The following is a 15,406-nucleotide window of genomic DNA, read 5'->3' as shown; positions in this document are numbered from 1 at the left end:
ACGCTGCCGGGGGTTTTGTATTGCACCAGCGTACCTCCGATCAGGCCGGAGCATCCTCTAGGGCATCAAAGCATCCTGCTAAAACTGATCTTGATGCTGACTTGGCTCCACCGCCGAGGAGGCAACGAACTTGCGTGCGCAAGAGGCGTGTCCGGCGTGATCTTCGCATCGTCGATGGAGCACCCCCACCGGTAATAACCTTCGAGGAAGGGCAAGATCTTGAGGTACGGGTGTTGTTATACTTATTTGGTGGAAACATAACTACTAATCTTGATTTCCTTCTGCTGCAGGCTACTGATGACGTAGTCGAGATGATGGAGGCGGCCACCGACGACGTAGTCAGTACGACGGAGATGACCACCAACAATGTAGTCGGTACGACGGAGACAACCGCTGATGATGTAGTCGGGGCGTCGGAGACGGCTACCGACGCCGCAGCCGGGACGTCGGAGACGGCTACTGACACCATTCCGCCTGAAGTTCCTGTTGGCGGGGAAGACGTGAATGCCAGTGGTGACCGCGAGCCCCCGGCTGCTCAAGTGATTCCTGCGAGTACTAGCAGGGGTTAGGAAATGCCACCATCTGCCCCATCAAGCTTGTCAGCCCCCACCATCCAACCAATGCGCTTGGTGGGGAATCCTTCTCTAGTCCTGTGATGATCCAGCAGGTGAATACTCTAATTGTTTTTTGAGTACCAATTTTGTCTCAAGTAGTTGCTTTTAGCCACTTATACTACATCCTGTGCAGGACCTCCTTGAATGTTGACCTTGGTGCAACGAGCTCTAGATTTGCAGCTGATGGCATGGGCCGCTCAACTGAAAACCCAGCGCCCACTCCTGCCGTAGTTCCAAGGGAGGAAGCCCCAACACTGGCGCTAGAGGCTGGCGATACGTCTTTTGCTGTTGCACTAATGCGCGATGTCATTAGCTCCCTGAAGGACGTAATGCTGCCAACTCCCGAGACTATTGCACCTAGATCGCTCCCCAAAGCTGCACCTGTTGAAGATCCGCCTGCACCAGACGTCATGGACGCGGTACCTCTTGTCGCTACGGGTTCTGGAGCCCCCGAGCTCGAGGCTGCTCATGTTCTTGAGGCTGTTGCTGTAGCTGCCGGGGCATCGTCTGAGGTAGGGACGTCATCAGGTCATGAGCTAGTCTTGGTGCCTGGCACAACGAGTCAATCGGATGCAAACAATCTGATGCCACCAAAGGAAATCCAGGCCTTCGAGAGCCCCCTACTAGATCACAGACCATGGCTTCCATTTTGGAGATGAATCAACGCATTGCGGCATATACCAAGGTGAGTTCTGAGCTTGGCTCCTGTACTATTTTATCTTTGTTGATGGCGGATGTTGTTTGCACATCTTCGAGTACTAATTTTCTAGCACTCAGGACCTGTTTGAGGATTCTCGCCGTAATGCTCGACTTCTACGGGAGCATGGTGAAGCTGCGTGTCGGGTTGAACTGTTGGAGATACAGCTTGCTAAAGAGTGACAGTAGACCTCTCAGTTCCTGATGAAATTTGATAGTGCCATGGTGTCGTTCCAGGTGGAGAGGCGAGAGTTTTAGGGTGAGAGAGACCGCCTTGTTGCCCAGAACAAGTGTTTGTACCACAAGGTTGAAGGTGAGTACTCGTATCTGCGGCCTTCACTTGTCTATAGTCTGTAGTCTGTCTCTTGACTTCTTATTGCTCTTTTGCAGAGTATAAACGCTAGGAGACCGTACTGAAGAACTCTATCATCGATTGGAAGAATGCTTTCTGTCAGCTGACGGAGCAGCGTGAGGAGCTCACGCGTCAAGTGGAGAAGATGGAAAACGACCTAGAGAAAGAATCCAAGATGCACCGGGATGGTGAAGTTAGCCTCGTTGAGGCTATGACTACTATCAAGGTGCAGCAAGATGAACTCCAAAAGTGGTCGAATGTGGCACAACCCTTGGCAGATATGGTGGAGCCCCTACTGAAGGTGTGGAGCCCCGACCGTTGCTAGAGAGGATCCAGGATGCACCGTCGAAGATCACCGGCTATGTCCAAAGCATGGCGAAGTCTGTGTCCAAATAGCTGTTAAGCTTCATGAAGTCCTTCTACCCCAAGGCTGACCTTTCTCATGTTGCGAAGGGTATCACTGGGGACTACACCGACGAAGTTTTTCAGCAGTATATGGAGGAGATGGACCCCATCGCTGAGGAAGTAGCCAAGTTCCTGAACCTCTAGTAGTCTTGAACTTTCCCTGTGTGTAATAGGCTTTGAACTTGTGGCTTGTACAAATAACTGAAGGCCTTTTAATATTATCTTCTATGCTTTTAACTTGTGAATCTGTAGTACTCTTAGTGCTTATCAGTCGTTGTCTTGATTGTCTTTAGTAAAATGTCCGCGCCCAGACTTATTGTTGTGCGGTGCCTCTTTACTCAATTATGGAGTAGCATTGAGTAGTTTCTCCCACGGTCCTTGCAGTAAAGTTTTCCTCCTCATTGTTTCTATGTAATTGACACATTGTCAGAGAGGGGATGCACGGAAGTACTGGTTAGCCTTGTCTTGTTGTGAACAGGACAGGCCACATGGGAGGCTGGCTTCAGATCTCAGACGATAAGGTCTTCACGTGAGTATTGTGCCAGCATCTGGTAGTCGGGCAGGCTTTTCCCTGTGTAGTCACGGGTGCGTAGTGTAGCACTTCTTGGACGGTAGCTTGATGTTTTGGCTATAAATAGAGCCATTTCTACCTTCGGGAACTCATGGCTCGAGTTATAGCGATGGTTGGCTTGAGGCTTTTGCTCTTTGCTACTGATGATCCTCCAATGAGTCTCCCGGTGCTAGAAGATTTCTTGTAAGGGGTTTTCACATTCCCTCGACAGATCCTCTAGCCAAGTCCGATGGCCATGATGCTAGAAGAATCCTCGTACGAGGAAGCACCGTGTGCCCCGGTTTGTATCCAGTTCACTGGATGAAAGGACGAAGGAGCTAACTGGGAGAGAGCACCGTGTGTCCCAGTCTTTGTCCAACTCGTTGCTGGTCGAGGACTATGGTGTGGTACCATGAGCGCAGCTTTCTTGCGTGCACTTGTTTCTCTTCCCCGCGCCTCAACGCTTCTTGCTCCATGGTGTAGAGTAGTCCTGAGGCTATCCACATATGCTTTGCATGATATTGTAAAAGCGTGGGACTTCTGTTGTAACTGATGATAGGTAGTTTACTTATAGTCATTATTGAGTACTTTTGTTGTATGCTTGTTGCCCCAGCTTCTTGAGACGGAGGCATTGATGTATCCTGCAAAATTTCACTAATACGAAAAATGCATTTATAAGATAATTAGTCGAGATGAGTAGTCGTTTTAATCTTTTGTCGACTTGGTGGCTTTTTGCGCTGCTAGCCCACTTTAGCGAACTGCTGAGTGAGTTCAATAACTCATGTGGACTTGTAATTACAAGTCGTACTGGGGGGCATTGTGGCCCAAAGAGCTAAATAGCTCATAAATTATTACTGACCTGCTTTTGCGAGCCGCGATTAAGGCGAGGACAAGTAGTCAGATGTCGTCAAAAAAATAATTGCATTAATATGCCTAAATACTGAAGTTGTTGACCAGTGGCCTATTTAAAATGCCCTGTAGTCTACTGACTACGGATAGAAATGACAAAGATGCTCGATGTTCCACAAGTTCTCAACGTCTTCGCTGGAGAGATGTTGTAGCCTATACGATCCTGGGCCTGTGACCTTGGATACAATGTAAGGCCCTTCCCACGGCGAATTGAGGTTGTACAGCCCCTTGCTGTCCTGAATACACTTAAGGACCATATCACCTATGCTGAAAGAACGCTATTTGACATTACGATCATGGTAGCGGTGGAGTCCTTCAAGGTATCTTGCGGACTGGACGAGTACTGCGCAGCGTGATTCTTCTAGGCTCTCTATATCTAGATGCCTGGTTTCCTCTACTGCCCCTTCGTCATATTGTTCAACTATGGGGGACTTCCACATGACGTCGACAGGGAGTATGGCTTCTGATCCGTAAATCAGAAAGTAGGGTGACTGCCCCATAGGCTTGCACGGTTGAGTACGTAGCCCTCAGAGAATGTTGGGTAGTTCCTTGAGCCCCTTGCCTCCCTTTTGGTGCTGCCAATATCGTGCAAACTTTTCTTCAGAGATTCCAACAACACCCTATTGGCGCGCTCCACCTGGCCATTGGCACTCTCCACCTGGCCATTGGCTCTTGGATGAGCAACAGAGATGTAACAGACGTCGATCCTGCTATTTTCGCAGTACTCCTAGAACTCGTGGTTTTTGAAATTGGAACCCAAGTCTATGATGATCCGGTTTGGGAATCCATAGCGGTGGACGATCTCATCGAGGAAGTCGAGTACTCCGTCTGCCTTGGGGCAGGTTACTGGCTTCACTTCTATCCACTTTGTGAACTTGTCGATTGCCACCAGTACTCGATTGAATCCTCCAGGTGCCGTTGGTAGTGGTCCAATCATATCAAGCCCCCAGCATGCGAAAGGCCATGTTGGAGGTATGGTGATAAGTTTTTAGGTAGGAACATATTGCTGCTTGGCGAAGAACTGACAATCCTAGCATCGGCGGACTAGGTCCTCAGCATCTGCTACAGCAGTTGTCCAATAGAATGCTGCTCTGAATGCCTTTCCCACGATCGTGCACAAGGATGTGTGGTTGCCGCAGATTCCTTTATGTATTTCCTCCAATATGTCCTTGCCATCTTCTCGTGTGACACACTTCATAAGCACTTCTGAAGATGCGCCTCTTCTATAAAGTTTGCCTCCGACTAGAACGTAGTTCTTGCTTTGTCATAAGATTTGTTCTACCTGCATCTTGTCTGAGGGTAGTTTATGCTCTCTTATGTAGTCGATAAATGGAGCTCTCCAATCCACATCAATCATCATAACCTCCCGGTCTGGTTCTACAGGACCGCGATCGGTGGTTGTTGAAGGTGCCTGCTCATGGATGGCTTGTGGAGTTCATGGACGAAGACTCCTGCTGGGACCTGAGCGCGTGTTGAACCCATCTTGGACAAGACATCCGCGGCGACATTGTTGTCGCGGACTACGTGGTGAAACTCTAAGACTGGGAATTTATTTTCTAGCTTGCGGACTTCTTTGCAGTATGCATCCATATTTTCCTTATTGCGATCCCACTCATCATTGACTTGATTGATGACTACTAGCGAGTCACCGTAGACCAGTAATCTTTTGATGCCCATGGATACTACCAGGCATAGCCCGATAGTAGCCCTTCGTACTCGGCTTCGTTGTTGGATACTTCCCAAAAGATCTGTAGAACATATTTGAGTTGCTCACCTTTTAGGGATATCAAGAGTACTCCTGCGCCAGCACCTTCAAGCTTGAGTGATCCGTCAAAGTACATGATCCAATGCTCCGCGCATTCTGCTAGTGTTAGCAATTGATTTTCCCACCACTCTGCCATGAAATCAACTAGAGCTTGGGATTTGATTGTTGTTCTTGGCTTGAATTCCAAGGACACCACTCTGAGTTCTACTGTCCATTTCGAGATTCTTCCTATGGCATCTTGATTATGGAGGATTTCACCCAGGAGGAAGTCAGTGATGACTGAGATCTTGTGTTCCTGGAAGTAATGCAGTAGTTTCCACGATGTGAGTAGTATGGCGTACAACAATTTCTGCACCGGTGGGTACCGGGTCTTGGAATCTGAGAGTACTTCACTGACGAAGTAGACTGGTCTTTGAACTTTGTATACGTGGTCTGGTTCAGACCTCTCGACTACTATTGTCGTGCTTACGACATGAGTAGTTGCGGCAATGTATAGCATCAAGTCTTTGTTCGGGGTTGATGCTGTGAGGATCGGTGGTTTTGATAGGGAATCCTTCAACTGCAGCAAAGCTTTATCCGCCTCCTCGATCCATTGGAACTTGTCTTGCCGCTTGACTAGTTTGAAGAAGGGGAGGCTCCATTCTCCAAGTCTTGAAATGGATCTATTGAGGGCCGCCATGCATCCTGTCATCTTCTGTATGTCCTTGATACCGGACGGTGCTTGCATATTGTTGATGGTGGATTTTCTCGGGATTTGCTTCAATGCCTCTATGGCTAATGATCAACCCGAGTAGTTTTCTAGACGGTACGCCAAAGACGTACTTTATTGGGTTGAGTTTCCACCGGAACGTTCGCAGACTAGTGAAGGTTTCTTCCAAGTCAGCAATGAGGTCATCTGGATTTCTAGTTTTTACTACCACGTCGTCCACATACACCTCCACGTTGCGGTGTAGTTGTTTCTCGAAGCACATCTGGATCACGCGTTGATAGGTGGCGCCTACATTCTTCAGCCTGAAGGACATCATCGTGTAACAAAAAGCTTTGTAAGGGGTGATGAACACAGTCTTGGCTTGGTCTTCTTCCTTGAGAGCTATCTGGTGATATTCCGAGTAGCAATCTAGGAAACAGAGTAGAGCGTATCCAGCTGTAGAATTGACAACTTGATCAATCCTTGAGAGCCTGATGGGATCCTTTGGGCAGTGTTTGTTGAGGTCCGTGTAATCGACTCACATCCTCCACTCATTGTTGTTGTTCTTACGGACCAGGACTGGGTTGGTGAGCCATTCAGAATGGAAGACTTCCTTTATGAAGCCTGCCACGAGTAGTTTTGCTAGCTCTTTCTTGATGGCTTCTCACCTGTCCTGGGCGAATCTTCGTAGTCGTTGTCTTTTTGGGGTAGCCTTGGGGTCTACATTGAGTGAGTGCTCGATCAATTCCTTAGGAACACCTGGCATATCTATCGGTTTCCATGCGAAAATATCCCGATTGACCCGAAGGAAGCTAACAAGCGCGCTTTCCTATTTAGCATCTAGCCATGTACCAATCAGTGTTATCTTGGAGGTGTTGCCGGTCTCAAGGTCTATGGCTTTGAAGTCTACGTGGCTTGCCGGCTTGACCCTGGTGGCCCCTGACTTGTTCTCTGGAGTTTCGAGTTCCGTCGGGGAGAGTTTCTTTGAAGCAGTGAAGACTTGTTGCATTGAGCTGGGTACTTGAGTAGTCACAACCAACTCAATAGCTTCTGTGTCACATTCGTATGATCTTCATAGGTCTCCGCGAAGGGAGGACTCCCTTGGGTCCTAGCATCTTCAGTAGTAGATACACATAGTGCGAAATGGCCATGAACTTGGCTAATGATGGTCTGCCGGGGATGGCGTGATAAGAAGTCTTAAAATCCACTACCTCGAACCAGATATACTCTGTCTAGTAGTGCTCCTTTGTCCCAAAGGTAACTGGTAAACTACTTGTCCAAGTGTTATAGCCGCATTGCCTGGGACAATCCCGTAGAATGGAGAGTTTGTTGGGGTAAGCATCTCTATGATGTTGAGGCCCATCTTCTTTAGAGTTTTGGCGAACAGGACATTGAGGCTACTACTGTCGTTGATGAGTACCTTGGTAAGTTTCAAACCAGCAACAATCGGATCCAGGACGAGAGGGAACCATCATGGTTCTGAGAAACTTGTCCATTAGTCCTTCCTGAAGAAGGTAATCTATACCTCAGACCACTTGAGAGGTGTAGGAGTAGCAGGCTCAATGGACATGATCTCTCGTAATACTAATTTCTAGGATCACTTGGAGGAGGTGCCTAGAATCCCACCAAAGATGATGTTGACGGTCTTGGAAGGAGTCTGGAACTTGTCTTCGCCATCTTCACCTTCATCCACTTTGCCCTTCCCCCTGTCATTGGTATTCGAGGGTTCTGGCAACTCTTTCATTACCCTGCGTAGACTGTAGTAGTCTATCGCAACGTGTTTGTGATAGGGGTGTCATGGGCACTACTTCTTCAAGAGTTCACTGAATGCAGGCCTGTCTTCATGTTTATTGGACCCGTTCTTGGTTCAGTGAGACATTGTCGCGACTGTATTGTCCGGCTTGCGCTTGCGATTTTGATTCCCTGAGTAGTTATTTTGGTGGTCACCGCTGCAATTCTTGTCGTGGTCCTAGCCATTGCTGTGATTGTGGTTGTCCCAGCCTCGGTTATGATTCGACTTGAACCTTTCAAGCTCTTTGTCTTCCTCATCTACCCATGATTGGGCCATAGTCTTGAGTGATTTGAAGTCCTGGGGCCAACGCCTCCAAAGTCCTGGAACATATGACGGTCGTAGAGGCCATTCTGGAAGCAATCTATCACGTCTGGCTTTCGAGATGTCTACGATGGTGGCTTTTTTGTTCAAAAAAAACAACACATGTAGCTTCGCAATGTCTCGTCCCGCTGCTGCTTGACTTGTGCCAAGTCAATCCTATGGCCGGGACGTTGCATTGCCCCCGCGTAGTAATTGGTGAATGCTTTCTTCAAGTCTTGCCAAGAGTCGATGGAATCGGGCTTCAAGGATTCAAGCCAAGTGAGAGGCGCAGTTTCCATGCATATGGGGAAATAGATGACTTTTGTATCGTCAGTGCCCCCTGTAGCTTGGACTGCCAAAGAGTAGCACCAGAGCCATTGAACTGGATCTTGCTTGCCGTCATATTTGGAGATACCCAGAGGTTTAAATTTCTCCGGTACGATAGTTCTTCTGACCCGACTTGTAAAAGCGGGGAAGTTGTCATTGTCCTCGCCCCTGTAGCCATCCTCGAGTTCGCGTTCACGACGTCGATTTTCAATGATGTCGCGTGCATCGCGAGTACTATTTATCTTGTGTCGAAGATCCTCGACGTCACGTGAGGGTTCAGGATAAGCCCTGCGGTGGCGCCCACCTTTCCTAGAAGTTGTTCGACTACCCTCGGGTACGTTTTCGTTTCATCTTGGGCCTTCGAGTACATCCCAATTTTGTCTTGTTCCTTCAATTGCACCCCTGTGTTGTCTGGCATCTTCATGTGGTCGAGCTGAAGGCCCTGCATGGCCTCTGCTACTGCTGTGCTGACTTCGTGCAGACGGGGTATGAGACACAGACGGGATCGGGTTTTGTTTGTCAAGTAGTTCATAGGCGTGTTCTGCCAACTGTGACAATAGCAGTGTACTTGTCTTGTGGCATGGCGCAAGCGATGAGGTCAATGAAGGTGACAGTGGCAAGTGGCGTTTGGTGGTGCCACGTTTGCACTGCCACAAAAGCTTTGTCAAGATTCATGATCGGGAGCTGTTCTACCAGTTGACGGCGTCATTCTGCTCTTGATGCATTCCTTGCTCGCCGCCGGGATCTTTGACCTTCAGTTTCTTCCCCAACGATGTTGGCAGAGAGTTCATCTTGCGAGACATCATCAGGGTGACGCTCTTGTCTAGGATTTCTTTCAGGTTGATGTTGCTCACCGTCTTCCCCGTTGCCGATTGTGATAACAGCAAAGAGTTCTCTTTCTAGAGAGTAGCTACCAGAGCTTGAGGTGATGACTTTTGTGGAGCCATCGTCTTCATGGATGGGAGATAGGGGAGTTCCCTCTTGGTATGGGAGAACTTCGAGGTGGGCGATAAATCGTGACTCGTTGTCCTAGTCGAGGAAAGATGGCTTCATGCCCGGCCAGTAAACAAATCTGCCTTGAGGTGTTGAAGTGATTACCAGGCCCTGCTGTGGACCTGATAAAGGAATTTCCTCGACAAAATCTGGGTAGAGATCAAAGTCGTGGTCTTCAAGCGTCTCCAATTCGGATTGTGATTTGGATAGAATTGCCTGATGAACCAAAGCCGTGTTTCGGAGTCCGGACGGAAACTGGCTCGGAGTTTGATTTGATTCGCACAATGGCTGGAATGCCTGCTAGTGAGAACCAGTAGAGTTCGAGTCGTACTCGAGCTTGCTTCTTGTCAAATCAAAAAATTTGTGGAATTTCTCGACGAGATCCTCCATAGCTTGGTGACGAAGGCTGATGTCAAGGGGCTTCTTCTCCGTGGCCTCCGTAATGTAGTGGTGGAAGCTTCCAGCGCCATCAGCGACACAGACCCAAGAGTCGAAGATGAACGTCACGCCGGCTTTGAACGTGATCGTAGGCTTGATGATGACTTGAGCCATTGAACCCGCAAGGAAAATTTTGGCGACTTTCCCTCCTAGGCGCGCCAACTGTCGGTGTTTAAACCCGACAATCTACCACGGAAGTACCCGGGGTAGAGTTTAGGTTGGTGGGTGTCGCCGAAATCAGGAGCTCGATGGTGTACGTAGGCACGCGATTTAGACAGGTTTGGGCCGCTAGATCGCATAATACCCTACGTCTTGTGTGTTGTTTTCTTGTATTGGATTGAACTTTTTTTGAGAGGGTCCCTGCCCACCCTTATATATTGGGGGAGTAGGGTTACAGGGCAGTTGTTTTACAAGAGTACTAGTCGGATTCGACTAGAGAGTCCTACTCCAACTAGGAAGAGTAGTTTCCTTATCCTCAACTAGTTCCTTGGAGTCCATGTAGACTACGCCGTCCTACACTATAGCCTCCATGTCTGACACGTCTCGGTGTACAGCCCCATATGTGGATCTATCCAAACCTTCTGGTGGGCCCATAGATGTATGTACGACAGTATAGGACATTTTAATTCCTATAGGAATAAATGACTTGATAGTCATATTCAATGTTGTCCATTTATGTGAAAATTGGATATATACTTTGAAGGTAATCGTCAAAAAGATGTAGACCTCTCAGTGATGAGCAAAGGCTACCTAAAAGTATGGCCTCTGGGCAGATAAATTCTTAGAAAAGAACTTATCGCAACCGGTCCCTAGGTCGCATCACCTTGTGTTATTCCAAAATCATATGTATAGGCTTTAATTTTAATTTTGCTTTATGTTCTACTTGATGTAGAATATTGATTAAGTATTAATCATGCAAACAAAAATAAATTGCATATGTAAAGATTATTCTAATACCAATGAAAGATCTGCAGATCATGATTATACTCAATTACTGTGGTAAAGTTGGCATCCTTATTACATGGGTGCTAATAACTGATGGTATATTTAACAATGTGCAGAACAATCCAGAGGTTAAAACATAAACATGCAGAACAGAATATTCTCAAAATATAAATGAAGGTAAGCCTAGGGGCTATCTTGTAAAACTGAAATGGCAAGGTGGCCTGGTCCGGCCTGGGCTTGGCTCGTGGTAGCCCACCAGCCTGTGAGCTGTGTAGGCCGCACCACCGATCGGGCCTGCGGGTCGGCTTCAGCCTTGTGGCAGCCTAGGCGGCCTAAGTGGCCCATCCAAGCGCAGCCCGTATAGAAGGGTGGAGGAAGGGAACCCTAACTGCGCCTCGCCCTTAGCCGCCGCCACCGACCCACCGCGTGGAGCCGCGCCAGCCGTTGGCCGCTGCGCCACCAGTCACTGCTGGTGCTGATGCCACCCCACGCATCTGCCTCCATCGCGCTGCCCCCCTCACCCCTAGTCGTCGGCCTCCCGCCGGCCGGCCGTTTAGCTCTCGGAACAGAGCCCCAACGCGGTGGGGCTCCAGGTGCCGCGGCCAAGGGGGCTCAGTGCGGTGGGCGCTGCCACTAGCTTGTCGCAGAGGACATGGGCGAGGAGCCACCGTCATCTTTGAAGAACGGTGATGCACCCGGCGAGTCACCATGGTCCTGACAATGAACCTCGGGTGGGCAGCCATGGTACTTCTTGCGAGGTCGGAGGTCATAGTGGCAGCGGTGAAGGAGGTGATGGCGGCGTGGCAGCCACCGTTGGTGGAGGGACCGGCCTGAGGACCGAAGTCGGTGATGCTAGCCGCCACCGGTGAGTTGAGGTTGGGGATGACCCGATGCCTTCCATGGTGCTCCCTAGGCGACAGATGCGCAACACCAGAGGACGGCGAGGTGGCTCCTCTGGTGGTGTAGTGTCGGCAAATGAGGCGCCGCCGATGGTGAGCCTCGTCCAGTGGATACAATGCCGGAAGTGTACGGTGGTGTAGCCATACGTGTGTGCTCGGAGGAGGCACTGGTGGAACTACTTGTGGCTGATGGCGCCTGGCGTGTTGCAGGCCGGGAGGGGCCAGGCCACTGGCCTGGACTTAGTGGTGGAGTGCAGCGAGGACTGCGTCGCTGAGGTGACCAGCGTCCCCATCCAGTGAAGCCACGGCGTCCTCAGTCACCATGGAAGTGGCGACCACGGCGACCGCGACGTCCTGCAGAAGATGCCACCTCTGTTGCAGAAGCAAAACCTTGGGCATCTGCCATGGTTCCAGCGCCGGCCACCGAGAGGAAGAACAAGGAAGCCATTTCCTATGGCAATGAAACGTAAGTATCCAGAATCCATCTTACCCTCTGGTTGTGAGGCCCTCTAGCCTCTATCCTTCTTCTTGCGCTTAGTGTAAATCAAAGTGTCCGGTAACGTGTTAGAAATGGAAAAGTAAAAATGATGTAATGGAATAGTTCGTTGATTAAAGTTACTGTTACACATATATACAAGCCCAAAGGCCAAAGGGAATGAAGGTGTCCGTTTGGGAAGGACATGCCCTTGGGTGACTTGTCATTAGCCGTTGCTAATAACATCATTAACTAATAATTAAGTAATTAGAGTAATTGGTCACTAATACCTGTGTTTCACAACACATGTCACCCTAAACAGGCATCTCTCTGTTTCCGAGAAGAAGCAACATATGCATTCCCAAAGAGCTAATCATTCTTATCATTCCAATCAAAATTGCAAAATTACACAACAACAAAACAAGTTATTATGCTGTACTAGTAACAATTATGCATTTATGCTAGCCCATCCCTAACCATACGTCTTACCAGTCTTTTACACCCTTGACAACTTACCTGCTTCTTCCGTGTCGCTGCCCAGATCACGAGTTACGACAGCACCGCCCGTGGCGAGGGCTTGGCACCGGCGTCGAAGAGCGCCTCCATCTCCTCGAGGGTCCTCCCCTTGGTCTCCGGCAGGCACGCGTACACGAACACCCACGCCGCCGCGGAGAGCGCTGCGAAGATGTAGAAGCTCCCGGCCATGCCGACCGCCTCGTACATGGAGATGAACGTCATCCCCACGGCGGCGCTCATCACCCGGTTCACCGCCGTCCCGATCCCCGTCCCCTGTGCGCGCAGCCGCAGCGGCAGGATCTCCGACCCGTACATCCAGATCACCGGCCCGAACCCCAGAGAGAACGCCGCCATGAACGCTGCGGCCGCCGCGACGCATGTCGCCGCCGCCCACCACGAGGCCGCCGGCGGCGGCGGCGCGCGCATCGAGAGGGCCAGCACCAGGAGCGACGCGGCCATGCCGCCGGCGCTGGCGAGCAGCATGGGCCGGCGGCCGAGGCGGTCGGCGAGGAACAGCGGGACCACGATGGCCGTCGTCTTGACGGCGCCGAGGAGGACGGTAGCGCCGAGCACGGCGCGCTCCGAGGTGATCCCGACGTGGCTGAACACCCGCGGCGCGTACAGCACCAGCGCCGCCACGCCGGAGGCCTGCTGGAACACCTGCAGGCCGACGATGGCGAGCATCACGCGGCGGACGGCCGGTGTCGGGCGGAGGAGGATCTCGCGCCACACGCCCGTCGACGACGACTTGCCGCCGCCGGAGACGGCGGCGTTCTTGGACGCCTCCCGGACGGAGACCACGATCTCCTGGAGGCGGCGGTCGGCGACGGCGGCGTCCCCCGCGGTGCGCGCGAGCACGCGGCGGGCCTCGTCGGGGTGGCCGTGGAGGACGAGCCAGCGCGGGGTCTCTGGCATGGCGAGCACCGCGGCCGCCGCGAGGAAGAGCGGCGGGACGGCGCCGATGCCGATCATGAGGCGCCAGTTGAGCGTCGTGGGGAGGCCCGCGAACGCGAAGTCGGCGATGTAGCTGAGCAGGATGCCCGAGTTGCCGGCGATCTGACGTGGCACGCGCAAGCACGTCAGAAATAAACAACAGTAAACAACATCATAAATATTGTCACAATTACAAGCGGCTGTAACTTGTAGCATTTTACCATGAATCAGGCAAGGTAAATCATTCTTGAAAAAAAATCATCATGGTAAATTGAACATTAAAATCTGGTTTAATTAATGCTGTCAGTCAACTAACGCTGTACCACAGGATCCGCAACTTCAAAACAACAACTCAACCCGGCGTGCGCAACATCATGCACGTCCGATTTGGTTTCTCTTCCGATAAAATTTATGGGCAAGTCGTAGATCCATCCAACCAACTTTTAATTTTAAATTTCATCGTGTTCTCTTGTTTTTCATTTGAAAAGACACGTACTGATCTAGTCATCAAGCTGACCTAATACCTAGGATTTCAGATCTTACCACTTCCACCTGATTTTCCTCTACCAACTTCCTAATTAGCAATCTGGACCACCGCATTTTCAAGAACGAAATAATGAACGGCAGCCATGCAAGCGCGTGCGCGCGGAGAAACGCCGCCGCCGCCGACGCCGACGTCGTACTCATACCTCGGGGATGGAGGAGAGGAACCCACGCGAGCTCGCCGGCGCGATCTCGGCGATGTAGACGGGCGCGACGACGAGCCCGAACCCGCACGCGATGCCGGTGACGAGCTGCCCGGCCATGAGCGCGGCGTACCCGTCGGCGGCGGCGGTGACCGCGGACCCGGCGAGGAACATGGCCGCGGAGATGGCGACGGCGCGGCGGCGGCCCGCGCGGTCGCAGGTCCAGCCCGCACCCAGCGAGCCGACGAGGGAGTAGACGCTGGTGGCGCCGATGAGCACCTCCAGCTGCCCGTCCGTGACGCCCAGGTCCGCCTGCACGAACTTCTGCGCCCCGCTCATCACGCCGCGATCTGCAGTGGCGCGCGCGCGCGAAGCGAGGGAGACGTTGCAACCATTATTTCGATCCGTGGCAAGAAGCTAAGAAGAAGAAGGCGGCGGCGCTTACTGTAGCCGTAGATGATGGAGGTGAGGGAGGCGAGGAGGGTGCAGACGAGCGCGTACGCGTTGCCCTTGGAGTCCGCCGGCGCCGGCTCGCCGTCGGACAGCAGCGGCGACTCGAGGTCCTCCTCCTTCTTCATCGTGAGGTGCTAGTACTGTACCTTATTCCTCTCGATCGAGAGGTTGGCGCGCGCAACACACAGATCGGCAGGTATATAAGCACAACGTGACACGGCACGGCGCGCTTGGTTGGCTCGCATGCGCGGCGGCGCGGGCGGCCAATGGAATTATCGTGGCGCGCGTGAGCCGACGCAACGAGAGGCTGGGCGCGGCGCGCCACGCACGGTCGCTAGCTCACGTTTGCCACAGCCAGGCTGCCATCTTCTCCAACTATAGGTCTCTCCCCCCCCCCACACACATACAAATTAAAATTAACCTTCTAAATTTCAGTCTGAATTATATATCGTTTTATCTTTTTTTTCAATATATATAGTTTTGATATATATGTATTTGGACATAACGTATATCTTAGTTATATATTCCCTTTCGTCCCAAATTACTATGTGTTTTAGTTTTTCTACATACATAGCGTTTGCTACATATCTATACATACATATATCTAGTTCCATAGCAAAAGCTATGTATTTAGAAAATCCAAAATGAATAGTAATCTGGAACGGAGGGA

At 51.0% G+C, this 15,406-nt stretch overlaps 1 protein-coding gene across 1 annotated transcript; it reads right to left on the bottom strand.

Moving 5' to 3' along the window:
- Positions 1 to 12,502: 12,502 nt before the first annotated feature.
- LOC117847224 (polyol transporter 5) lies at positions 12,503 to 15,081 on the bottom strand. Its single transcript, XM_034728393.2, has 3 exons — positions 14,729 to 15,081; positions 14,287 to 14,633; positions 12,503 to 13,720 (listed from the first exon to the last, which is right to left on the bottom strand). Exons 1-3 carry the CDS (start codon positions 14,859 to 14,861, stop codon positions 12,698 to 12,700), a joined length of 1,503 nt encoding a protein of 500 aa, XP_034584284.1. The 5' UTR covers positions 14,862 to 15,081; the 3' UTR covers positions 12,503 to 12,697.
- Positions 15,082 to 15,406: the final 325 nt, after the last annotated feature.

The sequence above is a fragment of the Setaria viridis genome, chromosome 3, assembly GCF_005286985.2.
Source record: "Setaria viridis chromosome 3, Setaria_viridis_v4.0, whole genome shotgun sequence".
NCBI classification, from domain to species: domain Eukaryota; kingdom Viridiplantae; phylum Streptophyta; class Magnoliopsida; order Poales; family Poaceae; genus Setaria; species Setaria viridis.
This window is presented reverse-complemented; position numbering and strand designations above follow the sequence as displayed.

What these genes read in the sequence shown, in the direction of transcription:
- LOC117847224 (XM_034728393.2), bottom strand. Translation starts at nt 14,861, where the DNA reads ATGAAGAAGGAGGAGGACCTCGAGTCGCCGCTGCTGTCCGACGGCGAG. An exon ending in CTCCATCATCTACGGCTACA is followed by an intron (nt 14,634 to 14,728) that starts GTAAGCGCCGCC and finishes GCGCCACTGCAG; the next exon opens with ATCGCGGCGTGATGAGCGGG. An exon ending in TCCTCTCCTCCATCCCCGAG is followed by an intron (nt 13,721 to 14,286) that starts GTATGAGTACGA and finishes GTGCCACGTCAG; the next exon opens with ATCGCCGGCAACTCGGGCAT.